This window comes from Narcine bancroftii, chromosome 7 (genome assembly GCF_036971445.1).
Source record: "Narcine bancroftii isolate sNarBan1 chromosome 7, sNarBan1.hap1, whole genome shotgun sequence".
Classification (NCBI taxonomy): domain Eukaryota; kingdom Metazoa; phylum Chordata; class Chondrichthyes; order Torpediniformes; family Narcinidae; genus Narcine; species Narcine bancroftii.
The window spans coordinates 210,797,932-210,816,645 of record NC_091475.1 but is presented as its reverse complement, the minus strand read 5'-3'; the positions used below and the strand labels follow the sequence as shown (position 1 = coordinate 210,816,645).

The 18,714-nt window shown below is 48.8% G+C and overlaps 1 protein-coding gene across 2 annotated transcripts in view; it reads left to right on the top strand.

The window, feature by feature from the left end:
* Positions 1 to 18,714, top strand: part of LOC138739664 (autophagy-related protein 16-like) — an 87,607-nt gene that overhangs the window by 59,608 nt on the left and 9,285 nt on the right. For both annotated transcript variants that reach the window (XM_069892177.1, XM_069892178.1), the window contains exons 9-15: positions 197 to 302; positions 1,568 to 1,638; positions 3,591 to 3,662; positions 10,537 to 10,657; positions 12,798 to 12,903; positions 17,291 to 17,440; positions 17,563 to 17,610. In XM_069892177.1, the coding sequence (XP_069748278.1) occupies positions 197 to 302; positions 1,568 to 1,638; positions 3,591 to 3,662; positions 10,537 to 10,657; positions 12,798 to 12,903; positions 17,291 to 17,440; positions 17,563 to 17,610 (674 nt within the window). The remainder of the gene's footprint in view (positions 1 to 196; positions 303 to 1,567; positions 1,639 to 3,590; positions 3,663 to 10,536; positions 10,658 to 12,797; positions 12,904 to 17,290; positions 17,441 to 17,562; positions 17,611 to 18,714) is intronic.

The window sequence follows — 18,714 nt, the reverse complement described above, 5'->3', positions numbered from 1 at the left end:
ACTCAGTGCTCACGGGCAGTGTGGAGGGTCTCCAGGAGCGGTCGATTCCCCAAGGGTTTGACGGGGTCGATGGAGATAATCATTTTCAATCAGTGTGAATAGCCTGAATTATAAACGAATGTAGTCCTTGTAACTTGGAATAATAAAGGGATGTATGTTTTATTCTTTTTAATTCCCTGTATTTGTGTTGAACCAGACTGTACACGACGGGGAGGTTAATGCTGTGAAGTTCTCCCCAAATTCCAAGATCCTGGCCACAGGAGGTAGTGACAGAAAGGTGAAGCTTTGGGATGTTGTTGGAGGTAAGGTTGATGATGTTCCTGTTGCCTGACCACAGCAGGGCAGGGCAGTAGAGGGAAAATCCAACAAGAAGATGTTTGTAGACTAAACAAAGCTGGGGAGACTCAGCAGATCAAACTGTGTCCTTCATGCAGTAAAGGTAAAAATACAGAACCGACGTTTCGGGGCTTGAGCCCTTCATCAAGGGATGAAAAAATGTCAGCAGGTGTCTGAACAAAAGGGTGGGGGGGTGGTCGCAAAGGCAGGAGGTGATCAGTGGAGAAGGGAGGGAGGGGACAGCAGTGATCCAGGGGAGGAGGGGTAGGGGATGTGGGGGTGGGTGGGGTGTGTGTGTGCACGGTTTTTGCTGATATCAGGGGGGTGAGTTGTCCATTTCAGAGAACGCTGATTGCTGAAGATGGGGACGATGTTTACTGTTCCCTCCCACCCCCTCCCCGCCATGCCCACCTCCCCCATTGGACATTCTCTTCCCCCCGCCCCCCACCAATGCACAGATTCCCTCCGCCCCTGTCACCCTGCATGCCAAGATTCTCCTACTTTCCAGAGATTCACCCCACACTCTGCTCCCACCCCTACCCTGGATCCTCCCCCCCACCTCTACCCCCCAGGATCCACCCCACACTCTTGATCCCACCCCTCATATTCTCCCCCCTGTTCTGCCCCCCCCCCCCCGCTTGGATTCTCCCCGTGTTCTAACTTCCCCCAACCCACCCTACAGGATTCGCCCCCCTGCTCTGCCCTCCCCCTCAGATTCTCCTTGCTCTCTTCCCCCCCTCCCCGTCCTGGATTCTGTCCCCTGCTGTGCCCCCTCCCCTAGGGATTCTCCCCCATGCTCTGCCCCCTCCCCCAGATATTCTTTCCCCCCCCCCCACCCCGCTCTTACCCTTCCTCCAGGGTTTCTCACATCCCCGGCCCCCATCCCACGGGATTCTTCCCCCTGCTCTGCCCCCCTTCCCCACGGATTCTTCTCCCTGCTCTGCCCCCTCGCATCCTCTCAGATTCTCCTCGCGGTCAGCCCCCTTCCCCCTCCTGGATTCACCCCTTTGTTCTCCCCCCCCCCCCCCCATCCTTTTAGATCCTCCTCATGCTCTGTTCCAGAGCGTTGATGTTGACATGATATCTGTTGTTATCTGACGACCCAGGGAAGGGATTCGGGAGGTTGGGGAGATGTGGGGTCTGGTCAACTCCAGCAAACCTGGTCCCCAGCTGATCATGTCCTTCCCTCTTGCCCTCACCTCCCTCTCCCCCCCCCTCCCCCAAAATTCAGGTAGCCTCCTGAACCTCAAGACCCTAGAGGGAAGCAACGATGGAGTGACCAGCATCGAGTTTGACCCATCGGTGAGTCCGTGCAGCCTCCCTTGGGATGATAGGGTGGGGAGGGAGGTCACAGCACCCCGGACAGTTTCCCGAGCCCCCCGCCCCTGGATAGGGTCACTGCCTCAACAGCTCCAGAGATCCTGGTTCGATCGTGACCTGTGGAGTTTGCACGCTCTCCCTGTGACCTTGTGGTTATCAATCCCCTCTTCCAGTTCTTTGTCCTCTCCATCTAAACGACTCAAGTACTTGTCTAGACGCCAACAGTGACTGCTTCGCCCACCTTCTCCAGCAGCCTCCTCCAGCAACTCTCTACTTCCCTGAATGAAAATCATTCCACTTATTTAAAAAATGGGAGAAGGCCATTCTGGCCCATGAGTCCATGCTGCCCAATTACACCCAATTTGGTACAGTTTGAAGGGTGGGAGAAAACCAGAGCCCCTGGGGAAAACCCAAGCAGACATGAGGAGAACATACAGTCTCCTTACAGACTGCATGGGTTTAGAACCACAGTTTCTGGCACTGTAACAACATTGCGCTAACCGCTACATGAACCGTGTCAGGTAATCCCCACTAAATCTCTGCCTGCTTTCCCTGAATCCATACGTTTCTAAAATCTTAATCATTATTTTCTGTCTCTTTTACCAAGCCTTTTTTTTTAACTGAGCATCGTCCGCTTGGACTGGAGCGTCCCTACCCCCAGATCAGAGTGTTGCCCCCTACAGACAGGAGCCTCCTGTTTTACCAAACTCTCTGTTTATAATCAAGCTCTGCATCTCTTTAATTTATCTTTATTTTATATATGTCTCTTTTTCTTATCTTTTACATAAACTTATTGGTCCATTTTGAATGCCCCCAACATGTGACGAGCAGTTTCCTGCTAACCATACCCCTCGAAGTTCTGTCCCACAGCATCGCCCCATCAATCCCCTTGCACCCAGCTAGGACAGTTGCAGCCTCTCTGATCTCTGGCCCCCAGCTGCGTCCCAGCCAGTTTCCTCCACTCCCGGTGACCTGGGGGCGAGAGGCGCTCTGATGTCACCCCACACCCCAAAGGTGTGCTTGTGTGAGAGGGCTAAACACCCACCCCTTGTGTTCAGGTGAGGGGTACAATCTGCAAGGGAAGGGAGCAGTTGTTGGGGATAAAGAAGAAGATTAATGTTGGGTTAGTGTACAGGGGTGGTTCGTGGTCAGCATGCACTAGATGGGCTGAAGGTCCTGTGCCTCTATGAGTGAGCAGTCTCTCCCTGTGTAGTTGAAGTGCCTGTATTCATGCAGTACCTCTTTATAAATGACAGGTCCCTCCCGGAGTAATTGCTCCCAAACTCCTACGCTTTTCTAGGGAATGAATTCCCAGCCTCTCCGTATAACGGTACAGTTAGCATTAGAGCGGAACGGTTAGTGTAGCGATCAGCATGGCTCTATATCAGAACCAATGACCTGGGTTCGAATTGGGCGCTGCCTGTATGGAGTTTGTACGTTCTCCTGTGGATCCCTGGCTCTCAGGTTTCCTCCCAACCTTCAAAACGTAGATAGGTTGTAGGTCATTTGAGGTGTATTTGGGTGGCATTGGCTCATGACCTGGAAGGACCTGTTACCATTTAAATTTGTTAATTCAAGCCCTCCAATTCCGGCAAGCTCCTGGTGAACGTTTCCTGTCCTCTTCCCCGCCGAGCGAAATCTTTCCTGCTTCTGGGCAATCAGCGCCGAGTGCAGCCTCATCAACACTGTAGTGTGACCTCCCCGCTCCTGTCCTGAGTGCACTGACCGATGAAGGCCAGTGTGCCGAACACACGCTTCACCCTGTCTACCTGCGTCACCTCCCTCCCCGGAGCCATGCGCCTGCCCCCTCAAGTCTCCTTGTTCTGGAACGCACGCGAGGTTTGTCCGAGGGCACAATGATAATGCCGGAGGGTGCGTTTTTATTTCAACCTGCTCCCAGGTAACATTCTATTCCCTCTCCTCCTTCACCGTAGGGCTTCCAGCTGCTGGCGGGATCATATGATAACTCAGCGCGCCTGTGGAACCTGAAGGACTGTGAGTTAAAGGTAAGTGGGATGGGATTCCCCTATTCCTTGGTTGGGGTGGGGGGGGGGGGGGTGTCACAAGTCTTGACCATAAGACACAGGAGCAGAAGTTGACCATTCAGCCCATCAAGTCTGCCCCATAAGCTGATCCATTTCCCCCACTCCCCGGCCTTCTCCCAGTAACCTTTGATACCCTGACTATTCAGATACAGATCAATCTCTGTCTTACACCCAACGGCCTGGCCTCCACACTGTCCATGGCAGCAAATTCCAGGTGTTTATCACTCTCTGGCTAAAGAAATTCCTGTTTCAAATAGAGGCCTTCATTCCTGAAGTTGTGCCCCCTTGTCCGAGATTCTCCCACCATGGGAAACAATGTTGCCACCTCGACTCAGTCCAGGCCTTTCAACATTCAAAATATTTCTAAGAGATCCCTCCCTTGTTCATCTGAACTCCAAGGAGTCCAGTCCAAGGGCTGTCAAACGTTCCTCAAACACTAATCCCTTCAGTCCAGGAATCATTCTTGCATATCTTCTCTGAACCCTCTCCAATGCCCAAAATTGTATCACAAGAATATCAGAAATAGGAGCAGGAGTCGGCCATTCGGCCCATTGATCCTGCTCCTTCATTCAGTGAGATCACAGCTGATGATCGGCTGATCTCCACCAACCTGCCTTTTCCCATATCCCTTCATTCCGCTACTATGTAAAAATCTATCCAACCTTGTCTTAAATACATTTAGTGAAGTCACCTCCCCTGCTTCAAAGGGTAGCAAATTCCACAGATTCACCCCCCTCTGGGAAAAGCAGTTCCTCCTCATCTCCATCCTAAATCTACTACCCTGAATCTTGAGGCTGCGTCCCCTAGTTCTGGTCTCCCCCACCACTTACCTACCTCTATCTTATCTATGCCTTTCATAATTTTAGACATTTCCAAAATATCTCCTCTCATTCTTCTAAATTCCAGCGAGTGCAATCCTAGGCGACTCAATCTCTCCTCATAGGCTGACCCTCTCATCCCTGGAATCAACCTGGTGATCCTCCTCTGCACTGCCTCCAAAGCCAGTCCATCCTTCCTCGAGTAAGGAGACCAGAACTGCGCACAGTTCTCCAGATGTGGCCTCGCCAGGACCTGTACGGTTGCAGCAGAATCTCCCTGCTCCGAAATTCAATCCCTCTGGCAATGAAGGCCAACGCTCCATTTGCCTTCTTAATAGCCTGCTACACCTGCAAACCAACCTCCCCATATTCCAAGTGATGATGGGAACCGGCCCAGATCACTGACGATTCTTTTGACCATCCTATGGATGTTGTTCGATTTGCTGAGTTGCCCCAGCAGACTGGTCTTTGCTGAAGATTCCAGCATCCAGACACACACCCCCCCCCCCCTCCCCACCCCGGGCACGGCGGGCACCTGAATCTGACGTTGAACACGGAACTCCAGGCGCAAAGTGAGAGACCGGGTGATGCGTCGAGCTGAAACCCTTCATCGGAGCTCAGTAGTCCGACCGCTCTTCCTCTCCCGCAGACGATGGGTTCCTCCAGCAGGTTGTGTCTCACTTCAGAATATCGCGCTTCCCCAGGTAGTACCAATTATCCCTCCAACATTGGGGTCCGCAGCCAGGGTGAAATCATGTTAGGTCAGTCGGCGTGTCCTCAAAAAACAACTTAGAATGTAGAAATCTACAGCATAGTACAGGTGTGACCAAGAACGATTCCTGACTGTATGTGGATAAGCTGACTTGGACGAGGGCCATTAAAAATCTTTTAAATTTAATTTTAGACATACAGCACAAGCCCGTGCTGTCTAATTTATACCCAATTAATCTACAGCCCCCGGTACGTTTCGAACGCTGGGAAGAAACCAGAGCCCCTGGAGGAAAACCCACAGAGACACGGGGAGAGCATACAAACTCCTGACAGCCAGCACGGGATTCGAACCTCAGTCCTGATAGCTGGCGCTGTAAAGGAGTTGCGCTATCCGCTGCGCCAACCTGCGCCACCCTTGGGTTGATTAGAGCCGGGGGCTCCGGTTTCCTCCCACCATTTGAAACGTACCAGGGTTTGTAGGTTAACCTGGCGTAAATTAGGCAGCATGGATTCGTGGGCCAAAATGGCCTGTTCCAGTCCTATATATCTAAAATGTTTTTAAAAAGTTAAAAATTGGATATCTACAAGATGAGAGGGATAGATAGGGTGGACAGCCAGCACCTTTTATCCAGGCGACAATAGCAAACTGCAGAGGACATCTGTACAAGATGAGGGGAGGAAAGTTTAGGGGAAATGCCAGGGGTAAGTGGTGGTGGAGCCTGGTAGAATAGGGGACATTTAAATTCAGGCCCGTGGATGCAAGTGTGTGAGGGAGGGAAGGGCGAGTTAATTGAGTAGGTTTATATAGATCGGCACAACATTGTGGCCTGAAGGGCCTGTAGAATGCTGTAATGTTCTGTGTTTTATGGACAGGCCTTTCAGCCACAGTGTTGTGAACATAAGAAATAGGAGCAGGAATCGGCCATCCGGCCCGTAGAGCCTGATCCGCCATTCGATCTGATCATTGACTCAACTCCACCTTTTCCCCAAATCCCTTCCATCCTTTTTTATGGAAAAATTTATCTAACTAAACCTTAAATATGTTCAACGAAGTCGCCTCAACCACTTCCCACTTCCCTGGGCACAGAATTCCACAGATTCGTGACTCTCTGGGAAAAACAGTTTTTCCTCATCTCCATCTTGAATCTACTCCCCTGAATCTTGAGGCTGTCTCCCCTAGTTCTGGTCTCACCTACCAGTGAAAACAATTTTCCTGCCTCTATCTTATCTATTCCCTTATAATTTTATATGTTTCTATAAGATCTCCTCACATTTTTCTGAATTCAAGTGAGTATAATCCCAGGCGATTTAGTCTCTCCTCGTAGGTCAACCCCCTCATCTCCGAGATCAACCGGGTGAACTCCTCTGGACTGCCTCCAAGGCCAATCTATCCTTCCTCAAGTATGGAGACCAGAACTGCATCCAGGACTCCAGGTGCGCCCTCACCAGGATCTTGTACAGATGCAGCATGACCTCCCTGCTCTTGAATTCAATTCCTCTAGCGATGAAAGCCAACATTCCATTTGCCTTCTTAACAACCTGTTGTACCTGCAACCCAACTTTTTGTGATTCATGCACAAGCCCTCCCAAGTCCACCTGCACTACAGCAGGCTGCAGTTTTTCATCATTTAAATATTAATCTGGTCTTCTATTTTTCCTACCAAAGTGGATGACCTCACATTTACTAACATTGTCCTCCATCTACCAGACCTTTGCCCACTCACCTAACTCAACTATATCCTTCTTCAGCCTCTCCACATCCTCTGTACAATTTGCTTTTCCACTTAATTTAGTATCATTCGCAAACTTGGCTACACCACAGTCTGTCCCCTCTTCCAAATCATCAATGTAAATGGTGAACAGCTGCAGGCCCAGCACATAGAAACATAGAAAATAGGTGCAGGAGGAGGCCATTTGGCCCTTCAAGCCACACTGCCATTCATTATGATCATGGCTGATCAATACCCGGTTCTGCCTTCTCCCCCTACCCCCTAATCCCCTTGGTCATAAGGGCCAAATCTAGCCTACACTTAAATATTGACAGGGAACTGGCCTCAATTACTTCCTGTGGCAAAGAATTCCACACATTTACCACCTGAGAGAAGAAATTTTTCCTCATCTCAGTCCTAAGAAACTTCCCCCTTATCCTTAAACTATGGCCCCTGATTCTGGTTTTTCGCAGCATTGGTAACAACCTTCCTGTCTAAACCCTTAAGAATTTTATATGTTTCTATAAGATCCCCCCACTCAATCTTCTAAATTCCAGAGAATACAAGCCGAGTCTATCCAACCTATCTTCATATGCGAGCCCCTCCATCCCCGGCATCAGCCTAGTGAACCTTCTCTGCACCCCCTCCATGGCGAGGATGTCCTTCCTCAGATAAGGTGACCAAAACGGAACGCAGTACTCCAGGTGTGGTCTCACCAAGGCCCTGTACAGCTGCAGCAGGATCTCCCTACTCCTGGACTCAAATCCTCTTGCTATGAACGCCAACATACAATTCGCACTGACCCCTGCGGCCCCCCCACTTCCCACTGTCTGCCAGTCAGAAAAACACCCATATATCCCGACTCTGCTTTCTGTCAAGTTAACCAATCCTCAATCCATGCCCATATACTTCCCCCGACTCCATTCATTTGGATCTTATTGAAAAGTCTCGTGCGGCACCTTATCAAACGCCTTCTGGAAATCCAAATATACAATATTAACCTATATCCCTCTATCTACCGCACCCATTATCTCCTCAAAGAACTCCAGCAAGTTTGTCAAACAAGACCTGCCCTTTCTGAATCTATGCTGTGTCTGCTTGATGGAACCCCTTCATTCTAAATGTCTCGCTATTTCATCCTTAATGACAGCTTCAAACATTTTCTCAACTACAGGCGTTAAGCTAGCTGGCTGATAGTTACGCATCTTCTCCCTACGTCCCTTTTTAAAAAGTGACGTGACATTTGCTATCTTCCAATCTGCTGGGACCTGCCCAGAATCCAGAAAATTTTGGTAAATGACTTTCAACTCATTGACTAGAACTCCCACCATTTCCCTCAGTTCTCTGGGATGCATCCTGTCAGGACCAGGGGATTTGTCTGCTTTCAGTCCCATTACTTTGCTCATCACTAGCTCTTGTAACAATCATTTTATCGAGGCCCTCACCTCCCTTCGCATCCCTATCACCCCTCTTTGGCATGTTGGATGTGTCTTCCACCGTGAAGACTGACACACAATATCGGTTCAATGCCTCGGCCATTTCCTCATGATTCAATATCAATCTCCCTTTCTCATCTTCCAAGGGATGTCGACTCTAGCCACCCTCTTCTGTTTTATATATTTATATAATTTTTAGCTACGTTTTTATATTTTGTGCTAATTTCCCTTCATGATCCTTCTTTCCTTTCCTTATTTCTCATTTAATTGTCCTTTATTACCTTTTAAAGTTTTCCCAGTCCTTCAGTTTCCCACACTTCTTGGCGACTTTGTACACACGAGCTTTTAATTTTATACTTTCCTTTATTTCCTTAGTTAACCAAGGCTGACCTGACCCTTCCCTCTCTTATTGCCCTTATTTTTAACGGGAATATATTTTTGTTGAGCACTGTTAAAAATCTCTTTGAAAGTCTTCCTCTGTTCCTCAACTGTTCTGCCAACTAGCTTGTGCTCCCAGGCCACGCTGATCAATTCCTTCCTCATCCTGTTGTAGTCTCCCCTGTTCAAGCTTAATACACTATATTTAGATCTAACTATTGCACCCTCCAACTGCATAAGGAATTCCAAGAGGGTCCTTAACTACTAGATCGTTTATTTTACCTGTCACATTCCACAATCCTAGATCTAAAACTGCATTCTCCCTCGTTGGCTCCTTAACATGCTGCTCAAGAAAGCTATCATGGATGCATCCTCCAGACTCCCTCGACCAACATGATTTTCCCAATCTACATGGAGGTTAAAATCCCCCACAACAATTGCCGTTCCGCTCTTACGTGCCTCGGTTAGTTGCCTGAGCCACTGTGCTGTTGTTATTTGATGGGCGATAGACAACTCCTACCAATGATTTTTTTTTCCCTATACTATTCTTAATCCTTACCCAGATGGACTCAATATTCTGCTCCTTCGATCTTGTATCATCTCTCACTATTGCCCTGATCTCATCCTTGATTAAGAGCACCACCCCACTCCCTTTACCATTCCGTCTATCTTTTCGTACTACCTGATACCCTTGAATATTTAATTCCCAATCGTGCCCACCTTGCCACCATGTTTCTGTGAGGCCACTAAATCATCTGCTTGGGGACTGATTTGCACCTCAACTTCACTCACCTGGTTTCTAATACAACGGGCATTCAGAGAAAGGGCCCTTATGCTCATTGTCCTTTCAGAATCTCGTGACCTTTGCTTTTGACTTTTCTGCCCTATATTTCCCTTTTTCTCTGTCCTAACCGTGGCTTTGGTCTCTGTACCATCTTCCTCATTCTTTGTAGGTTCCCACCGCCCCCTCCCCCACCTCTGCCCCATTCGTGTAAACCTTCCCCCAACATTACTAGCAAACAGTTTCCCTCGGACATTGATCCCGGCCCTGCACAGATGTCAACTGTTCGGTTTGTCCTGGTCCCATAACCGGTTCCAATGCCCCCAGAAACTGAAACTCTCCCTCCTGCGCCACCGTTCAAGCCACATATTCACTCTAACTATTCTGCTATTTCTACTCTGACCAGGTCATGGCAACAGTAATAATCCTGAGATTATTACTTTTGAGGTCCTGCTCCTTAATTTATCTCCCTAATTTCAGTTTGTGCTGACTAGAATTTCCCAGCTGCATAACCCTCCATTTTTCTCTGTTCAATTGATGTATCTAATAGTCCCTTAAATGACCCTATTGTCCTTGTTTCCAACATCATTGCCAGCACTGCATTCCATGCACCCACCACTCTGTGTGAAGAACTTTGCCTCTCACATCCCCCCCCACCCCCCCTGTACTTACTCCCAAGCACCTTAAATCTATGCCCCCTCTTGTTCGCCATTTCAGCCCCTGGGGGGAAAAGCCTCTGGCCGTCCACACGATCAAAGCCTCTCATCTTGTCGATTGGTTGGACTTTACATTTTATTATTGTTTTAAAGAATTTATCTTTTCCCCTCTGTAATTGGGCGGAAATAATGATACAGTTGTGTTGTTTTTAACCAAAATTTTTCTCTGTAACACTACAAGATGAGGTTGACTTGCCTGGATAGCACTCCAAATAAAGTAATTTTATATCATCTCTCTGTGCGTGACAATAACTCGATTATATTGAAGTTTATCGTTCTCACTCAGCACACACTATCAGGTCACAGTGCCAAAGTTACAGCTGCAAAGTTCAAGTTCTCTTTGCGAGAGGCGGTGACAGGAAGCTACGACGGGATGCTGAAAATATGGGACCTCAACAAACCGGCCTGTGAGTGACTCGTGGAGGCCCTTCAGCCCAGCTTTTCCATGCCGTCCTGCATGCCTGCCTGAGCTAGTTTTATTGCCCTGCGATCTGCCCATAGCGCAGCGCTCCAGCAGCCGGCGTTCCCATCCACCACTGTCTGCAAGGAGTTTGTACGTTCACCCCGCATCTGCGTGGGTTTCCCCCGGTTTCCACCCACCCTTCAGAACCTGTAATTGAGCAGCAAGGGTTTAAATGGCTGGAATTGGCTTCTACTGGCTTATCATTAGTAGAAAAAAAAAATAACGATTTAAACCGTTCCCATCCATATGCCTGTCCAAGGGTCTTTGAAACGTGAATGTCCCCACCTCTACCACTTCCTGTGGCAACTTGTTCCACACACCCACCACCCTTTTTGTGAAGAGCGTCCTCTTTAAATCTCTTCCCACTCACCTTAAATCTCTGCCCTCTCATTTTAGATATCTTGATTGACCATTCTCTTTATCCATGCCCCTTGTGATTTCATACACCTCTATAACATCACCCCTCGTCCTTCTGCCTCCAGGAAAATGATCCTCCAGTCACACATTTTTACAAACTCTCCACTCCTTGTGAATCTTTTCTGCACCCTCTCCGAATTTAGACCATATATCGGAGCAGAAGTAGGCCGATCGAGTCTGCTCCACCATTCCATCATGAGCTGATCAGCCCCAATCCCCTGCCTTCTTCCCATAACCATTAATATCTTAACTATTCAGATACTTCTCAATCTCTGCCTTAAATACACCCAACAAACCGGCCTCCACAGCCACCCGTGGCTGCAGATTCCACAGGTTCACCGTTCTCTGGCTGAAGAAATTCCTCCGCGCCTCTGTTGTAAACGGGTGCCCTTCAAACCTGAAGTTGCCCTCTTGTCCTGGACTCCTCTTCCATGGGATACAACTTTGCCACATCTACTCTGTCCAATCTCCTTTCAATTTTCAAAATGTTTCTCTGAGGTCCCTCTTCATTCTTCTGAGCTCCAGTCCAAGAGCTGTCAAACATTCCTCATCTGCTAATCCCTTCATTTGTGCGGATCTTCTGTTAACCCTCTCCAACGCCACCACATCCTTCCTTAAATAAGGAGCCCAAAACTGTACCTCGTACTCCAAGTGAGGCCTCACCAGGGCCTTATAAATCCTCAACCTCACATCCATGCTCTTGTATCCTATTCCTCTAGATACGAACGCCAACACTGCATTTACCTTCTTCACTGCCGACTCGAACTGGAGGTTAACCTTTAGGGTATCCTGCACGTAAACTCTCAAGTCCCTTTGCACCTCTGAATTTTGAATCTTCTCCCCATCAAAGTAATAGTCTGCCCTTTAATTCCATCTACCAAAGGTTGTGACCGTGCACTTTCCAACATTGTGTTCCGTTTGCCACTTCTTTACCCGTTCTCCGAATCTATCAAAGTCTCGCTGCCGCCTCTCCATTTCCTCCTTGCAACTTGCCCCTCCCCCTATCTTTGTATCATTTGCTAACTTACCACCCTCAAGGCCATTTATTCCTCCATCCAAATCATTAAGCCAAGTTCATTGACATCTGATTGTACAAGGTCAACCTGACAAAACAGCGTTCTCCGATCCTTGATGCAAAACACGCAGACACACTACCTGACATAACACAGAGACAAATAAAACACATGCAGGACAAGTATTTTATTGATAAGATAAATGTTGTTTTGTACAAATGAGTCTCAACGGGTTCATGTGAGCTGTTCCTTTGGTCGTTCAGCATTCTCGCTGACCGTGGGAAGAAGCTTTTCCTCAGCCTGGTGGTCCTGGCCCTGATCCTCTGGTACCTCTTCCCCGACGGGAGCAGCTGAAAGCTGTGTGTGGGGTGGAAGGCATCCTCAATAAATATGCACGCCTTCTTCAGGCAACGATCATGTTGATGGTGGTGGGGGTAGGGGGGGTGGGGGCGGAGACTCCAGTGATCCTCTCTGCCGCTCTTATGGTCCTGTGGATTAACCTTCGATCCATTTCTCTACATACAGCGTAAAAAAAAAAGAAATGTGTCGGCGATTGTGTGTTTTTAAAAAATAAATGGACTTGGCAATGTGCAAGTTTGGGGAGGTGGCAGTCTTGATGGAGGGTTGTCTAACAAGTGCGCCTCTCTGTCCCAGGTGTGAAGTCGCTGTGTTCCCCGTCTCGGTGCAGTGACGTTGTTTGCTCGGATTGCTTCATCATCAGTGGGCATTTTGACAGGAAGATCCGTCTTTGGGACAGCAGGTAATCTGTGGGGGGGGGGGTCCCTCGAATTTAACTTAATGTTGGACCCTACTGCGTCCACCAAAATGATATAATAGTACAGAATGTGTAATATTACACAAAAGTCAAACGCAACTACAAGTTGAACAGAAGTTAAATGAAAGAAGCACCTTCGCTCCGTCCACACCAGTGACCACCAGTGGCCAACCTTTTCAGTTCTGCGTCATACTCCCACACTCACACGTCTGTCCATGGCCTTGTGTACTGTCCCACCAAGACCACCCGCAAATTGGAGGAACAATGCCTGATTTTCTGTCTGGGCCCTCTCCAACCAGATGGCTTTAACATTGACTTTTCTGGTTTCTGCTAGCCTGCTCTCCCCTCCCCCTTTCCCTCTCTGTTCACCCTTTCCATCCCTCCTCCCCTTAATCATTGCTGTCTCCTCCCTTCACCTCCTGCCTTTGCGACCACCCCTCCTCCCCCCCCCCCCCCACTCTTTTGCCCGGACATCTGCTGATATTTGTCCGTACCTCGATGAAGGGCTCAAGGCCAAAATGTTTGTTCTGTATTTTTACCTTTGCTACATAAAGGACACTGCTTGGCCTTCTGAGTTTCTCCAGCGTCACGTTTTGAATATTGCACAAAGCTGCCTCTTGCTTGCCGCAAGGCAAAGAGTGGCCGTTAGTGTCACCCGGCGCCCCTCACGGTACAAGAGAAAGAGAAGCAAAAGAGAATCCCTTCAGAGTCACCTCCAGCGATTCCCATGGCCTGTGCAGCTGCCCAGACTCCTGTTCAATCAGGATCAGGGAGCCTTTAGAGAGCAGGATGGGGACAGTTTCTACAGTGCAACCTCCGGGGGTCATTCTTGCATGGGTCATTCGGCGGAGTGGGGGGGGGGATGTTGGGCTGAAACAGCAGGATCCCATGGGCACCGAACGTCCAGGTCAGGATCTCTCTGTGACAACCGGTGAATAGATTGGCTGCAGGGCCCAGGGCGGGAGGCCACATTCTCTTCCTGCAGAGATGGGTCTTTCTCTCCTTCTGCTGGGAAGGTACAGGTATTGCCAATTGTCATGGGGGCGATTAAAATTCACCATGAGCCCCACCATCAGCCTGAAGCTCCCATCCCGACAGATGCACCCAAGCTGGCCCTTTGGCCCAATACGCCTTTGCTAACCAATTTACTCCTATTTGCCTGTGTTTTTCCCATGTCCCTCTAAACCTTGCCCATCTACGTGTCCGTCTAAATGTAATTCTGATCATGAATTTATTGTCGTGCACATTGTACAACATACACCATCATTTTTTCCGTTGGGTACTTTGTAAGAAAAAAAATGTCACCAACCATACAACTGCAATAGTTAGCATTCAAGAAAGTTGTGGGGAGGGGCATCGGATGGGAGGGGCATCGGATGGGAGGGGCATCGGATGGGAGGGGCATCGGATGGGAGGGGCATCGGATGGGAGGGGCATTGGATGGGAGGGGCATTGGATGGGAGGGGCATCGGATGGGAGGGGCATCGGATGGGAGGGGCATCGGATGGGAGGGGCATCGGATGGGAGGGGCATCGGATGGGAGGGGCATCGGATGGGAGGGGCATCGGATGGGAGGGGCATCGGATGGGAGGGGCATCGGATGGGAGGGGCATCGGATGGGAGGGGCATCGGATGGGAGGGGCATGGAAGGCTATGATTTGGGTGCGGGTCAGTAGAACCAAGGAGAATAATAGCTGGGCACAGTCTAGAAGGACCAAAGGGCCTCTTTCTGTCCTGCATGGTTCTAATTGAATTAAAAAGAGCCAAATACAAGAAAAAGATGATAAATGTTTAGTTGTTAGCAGCAGTGCAGTTGCAACAGTCCCTGATCAGTGTAACAAGGGGGCGGTTCAAGAGCCTGATAGCTGTTGGAAAGGAACTGTTCTTGAACCTGGAGGTGCTGGTCTTCTAGCTTCTGTCCAAATTATCCCTGATTCACCGGGAGTATTGCTTAAACAGGGCTCAAAGAATTATTGAGGATCCTCTCCATCCAGCACACACGACCTTTGGCCCACGACCATCAGGAAGGAGGTACATGGGCATCAAAATCAGGGCTGCCGGGCTGGAAAATAGCTTCTTCCCGCAGACTGTGGGATTGATGAACAGTGTCCTGCAACTGAGTAAACTGTTCCAAAATATTTCAAGTTCAAGTGTATTCATCATCCAATTGTACGAGTACAACTGGGAGAAACAGCATTCTCCGGTCCTCAGTGCAGCACACACACAGACGTAACACACAGACAGACTACACATATTCAGTACACGTTTATTCATTTATATAAAAAAAATATTGTTTAATGAATGGTAGAGTCTCGGAGGGTTTGTAAGATCTGTTCATCAGTCGTTCAGCGTTCTCACTGCCCGTGGGAAGAAGCTGTTCCTCAGCCTGGCGGTACTGGCCCTGATCCTCCTGGATCTCTTCCCCGACGGGAGCAGCTGAAAGATGCTGTGTGCAGGGTGATTTTATATTTTAATCTTTATTTAATATTTTATCGGCATAGTTGGTGTAGCAGTTACCACAATGACTTTCAGCACTGTTGATTGCAACCGGGGATTTGAATCCGGCGCCGTCTACATGGGTTTCTGGTTTCCTCCCACCGTTCGAAGCGTACTGGGGGTGTGTAGGTTAATTGGGTGTAAAATTGGGCAGCACTGACTCATATGTATTATATTTGATTATGGGGTGCAAAAAAAATTACTCAGGAAAAGATTCGTTTGCAAAAGAGAGAAATGCTAAGAAAGAAAAACGTGAGAACGAACTGCAATAGAGAAGATAAATATTCATCAATAAATAATGTGCGAAGTAAGAGTCCCTGATTGAGTTTGTCGTTGAGGAGTCTGATGGGGGAGGGGGAGCAGCTGTTTCTGAACCTGGTGGTGCGAGTCTTGTGGCACCGAGACCTCTTTCCTGATGGCAGCAGCGAGAACAGAGCGTGTGCTGGGTGGGGTGGATCCTTGATGATTGCTGCTGCTCTCCGACGGCAGCGTTTCCTTCCTGTAGATGCTCTCGATAGTGGGGAGGGTTTTGCTCGTGACGTCCTGGGCTGCGTCCGCTACATTTTGCAGGGCTCTCCTTTCAGAGATATCAGAGCCCCTCACATGCCAGGCCGTGAGGTGGTGGCAAAGTTTGTCCTGTGAGAAGTTCAGCTGGACAACCCACGCATAGTATGGCAAGTGGGGCACAATGCAGATTTAGAGAGGATTTGTACTGTTACAATCCCAGAAGACCCATGAACCCGGCAGTAATAGACATTCACCAAGACAAATGGTTACTTAAACAAATGTTGCTTTTATTATCTTTAACCATGAAAATAGAATCAAACTTTCTTAACTCTATTTACTTACCCTAACTTAACCCCCTTCTAATTCTAAGCACACTTGTGTGTAAGTTCAGAAAAGTTCTTTGGTTCACAGTTCAATCTCACTTCTCATTCCTCCAAGTTCACTGGTTGCAGTCAATTCTTACACTGCACAGAATTTAACATGTATAAAGTTCACCAGGCTCTGGTGCTCAAAAGGTAAATGGTTACCACTTAGGAAGGTTCTTGTCGGTTTTCAGAGAGAGATTTGTTGCTCCAGGACATCCACACCTCCACTCCATTGTCTTGCTGACGAAACTTGCCCCTTCAGGGTTCTCCAGATGATAACCTCTTTCTTTCTTTCAGATCACCACAGACCAGGCTGTCTTCCAAAAGCTTGCCAGCTTGTCCTGTTTCAGTCACAGCAACTTCTGCTGGCTGACACTGTCAAGTGATCTCTGCTTCTCTCTCTCACACACACTCTGAGACCGAGAGAAAGCCTGTTTGACTCTTTGTGCTTACAAAACCACATAACCCTCTTACAACAGCAAATTCTTATTTCAGACAACAGCGGCTCCAGCCTGCTCTCTTATCTGTTGACTTGGTAAACAATAATCCATTAGTGACGTCTCTGGAGCCCTCTTCAAAGCTCTTGCAAAAAGGTGTGAGAAGCCACGATGTCTCCAGTACTTTAAATAAGATCTGTTTTAGTGTTTGCATGTGATCTACTCGAACAAACCTTTCCCAATTAAACTCCCAGAAACATATCTATATACTCTGTCACAGTACCTTCTCCTTGTGTCTGCGTGGGTTTCCCCCCCCTGGAGATTCCAGTTTCTTCCCACCCTTCAAAACGCACCAGGGGTGTAGGTTAATGGGGTGTAAATTGAGCGGCATGGACTTGTGGGCTGAAAAGGCCTGTTAGCGTGTGGTATGTCTAAATTTTTTTTTAATTAAAATTTGAAAAATTTTAAATATAAAATATAATGGGGTAAATACCTCCGTATTTTATGAGCAAGGTTTGTTCAGGAGTCTGAGATGTTTCATGCATCTTTCATGACATTGTTTGTCAGGTCGGGGGTCCAGACGGATATGATTGCACTACAGGAGAAGGTGACGTCGTTGGACATCAACCAGGACAGGACGCAGTTGCTCAGCTGCTCTCGGGATGACCAGCTGAGTGTGCTGGACATGCGGATGAACAAGATCAGACAGGAGCTCAGGTCAGAAGAGACATTCCGCAGCGTGGAGACCTCGATGGACGTCCCCTTGGCTGCAGAGATAAGATTTTGGTTCCAGGGTTGGAAGGGGCCGGACTCAATCAATCTGACCTCTTTCTTTCCAGGGCGGAAGGATTTAAGTGTGGAGCTGATTGGACTAAAGCAATCTTCAGGTGAGTGAGTCTGCCTGGTGAGTCACAAATCACTCTTGGGGAGGTTGCAAGTGGGTGAATTTCAGGGGACCCCCACGCCCTCCGGCTTAATTTCCCAACTGAAGAACGAGGTTCTTGCCATTCCGAGGGCACAGAAGAGGGGGATTGGAAAGTTCCCAAGTATTTTTTTTAAATGGCGGCCCTGCTGGAGGTGTTGCAACAGCTGCCCTGTCACTGGGCCGGACCCACGAGGAGTGGAGACAGAGTGCTGCTTCACAGTGTCCTACCGCCCGGACCAACTACCGAGGTCTCCCCACAAGCTTTAAATGGCCCATTAAAGAACCCAATGGTGGTTTATTTTAAAATGCCACGACCCCGGGGTCTGGGCCCAAAATGGCAGCGCCTGTTTTCAGCAGTGGCCACAAAGGGTTGCAGACCACCTTCCCCCCCCCCCCGAGGATGTGAGGACCGGTGCAGGGAGACCACCCCTTCCCCCCACCACCATTTCAGAAGGAGAAGCGGAGGAGGTGACCCTGGCGGCGGACCAGCGAGGGGCTCTGCAGCTGAAGAACACACGGGCGGCGGGCGGGGCTTTTGGTGACCAAGGGACCCATTGTTGATGTTTAGTGGACAATGGTGATGCCTGGTCCTCCTGAAGTCCACGATCCTCTCCTTCGTCTTGTCCACGTTGAGACTCTGGTTGCTGCTCCCGCGCCAGTTCACGAGATTTCCCACCTCTTCTCTGTAGAGCGACTCATTGTTGTTGCTGACAGGGCCAACGACTGTTGTGTCATCGGTAAACGTGATAAAACAGTTGGATCTGGCGACACAGTCATGGGTCAGTAGCGTGAGCAAGAGTGGGCTGAGCGCACAGCCCTGAGGTGCGCCAATGTTCAGTGTGACTCCTGGTTACTGTCATAGAGACTGAATTTATTTTAATGATCTTTACAAGCTAGAAGATCTCAGACAAGAAGTCAAGTTGAAGGGCTGGAGATTGAAATCCAAGGTCTTCTCCCAGAGATGGCCAATCTCTGAGATCCTCTGCCCAAGGAGGACGTTCATCGGGAATGACCCCACACCACCTTATTCGACCGCCTGCCCAATTTTTGGCATTGCTGGCGAAGG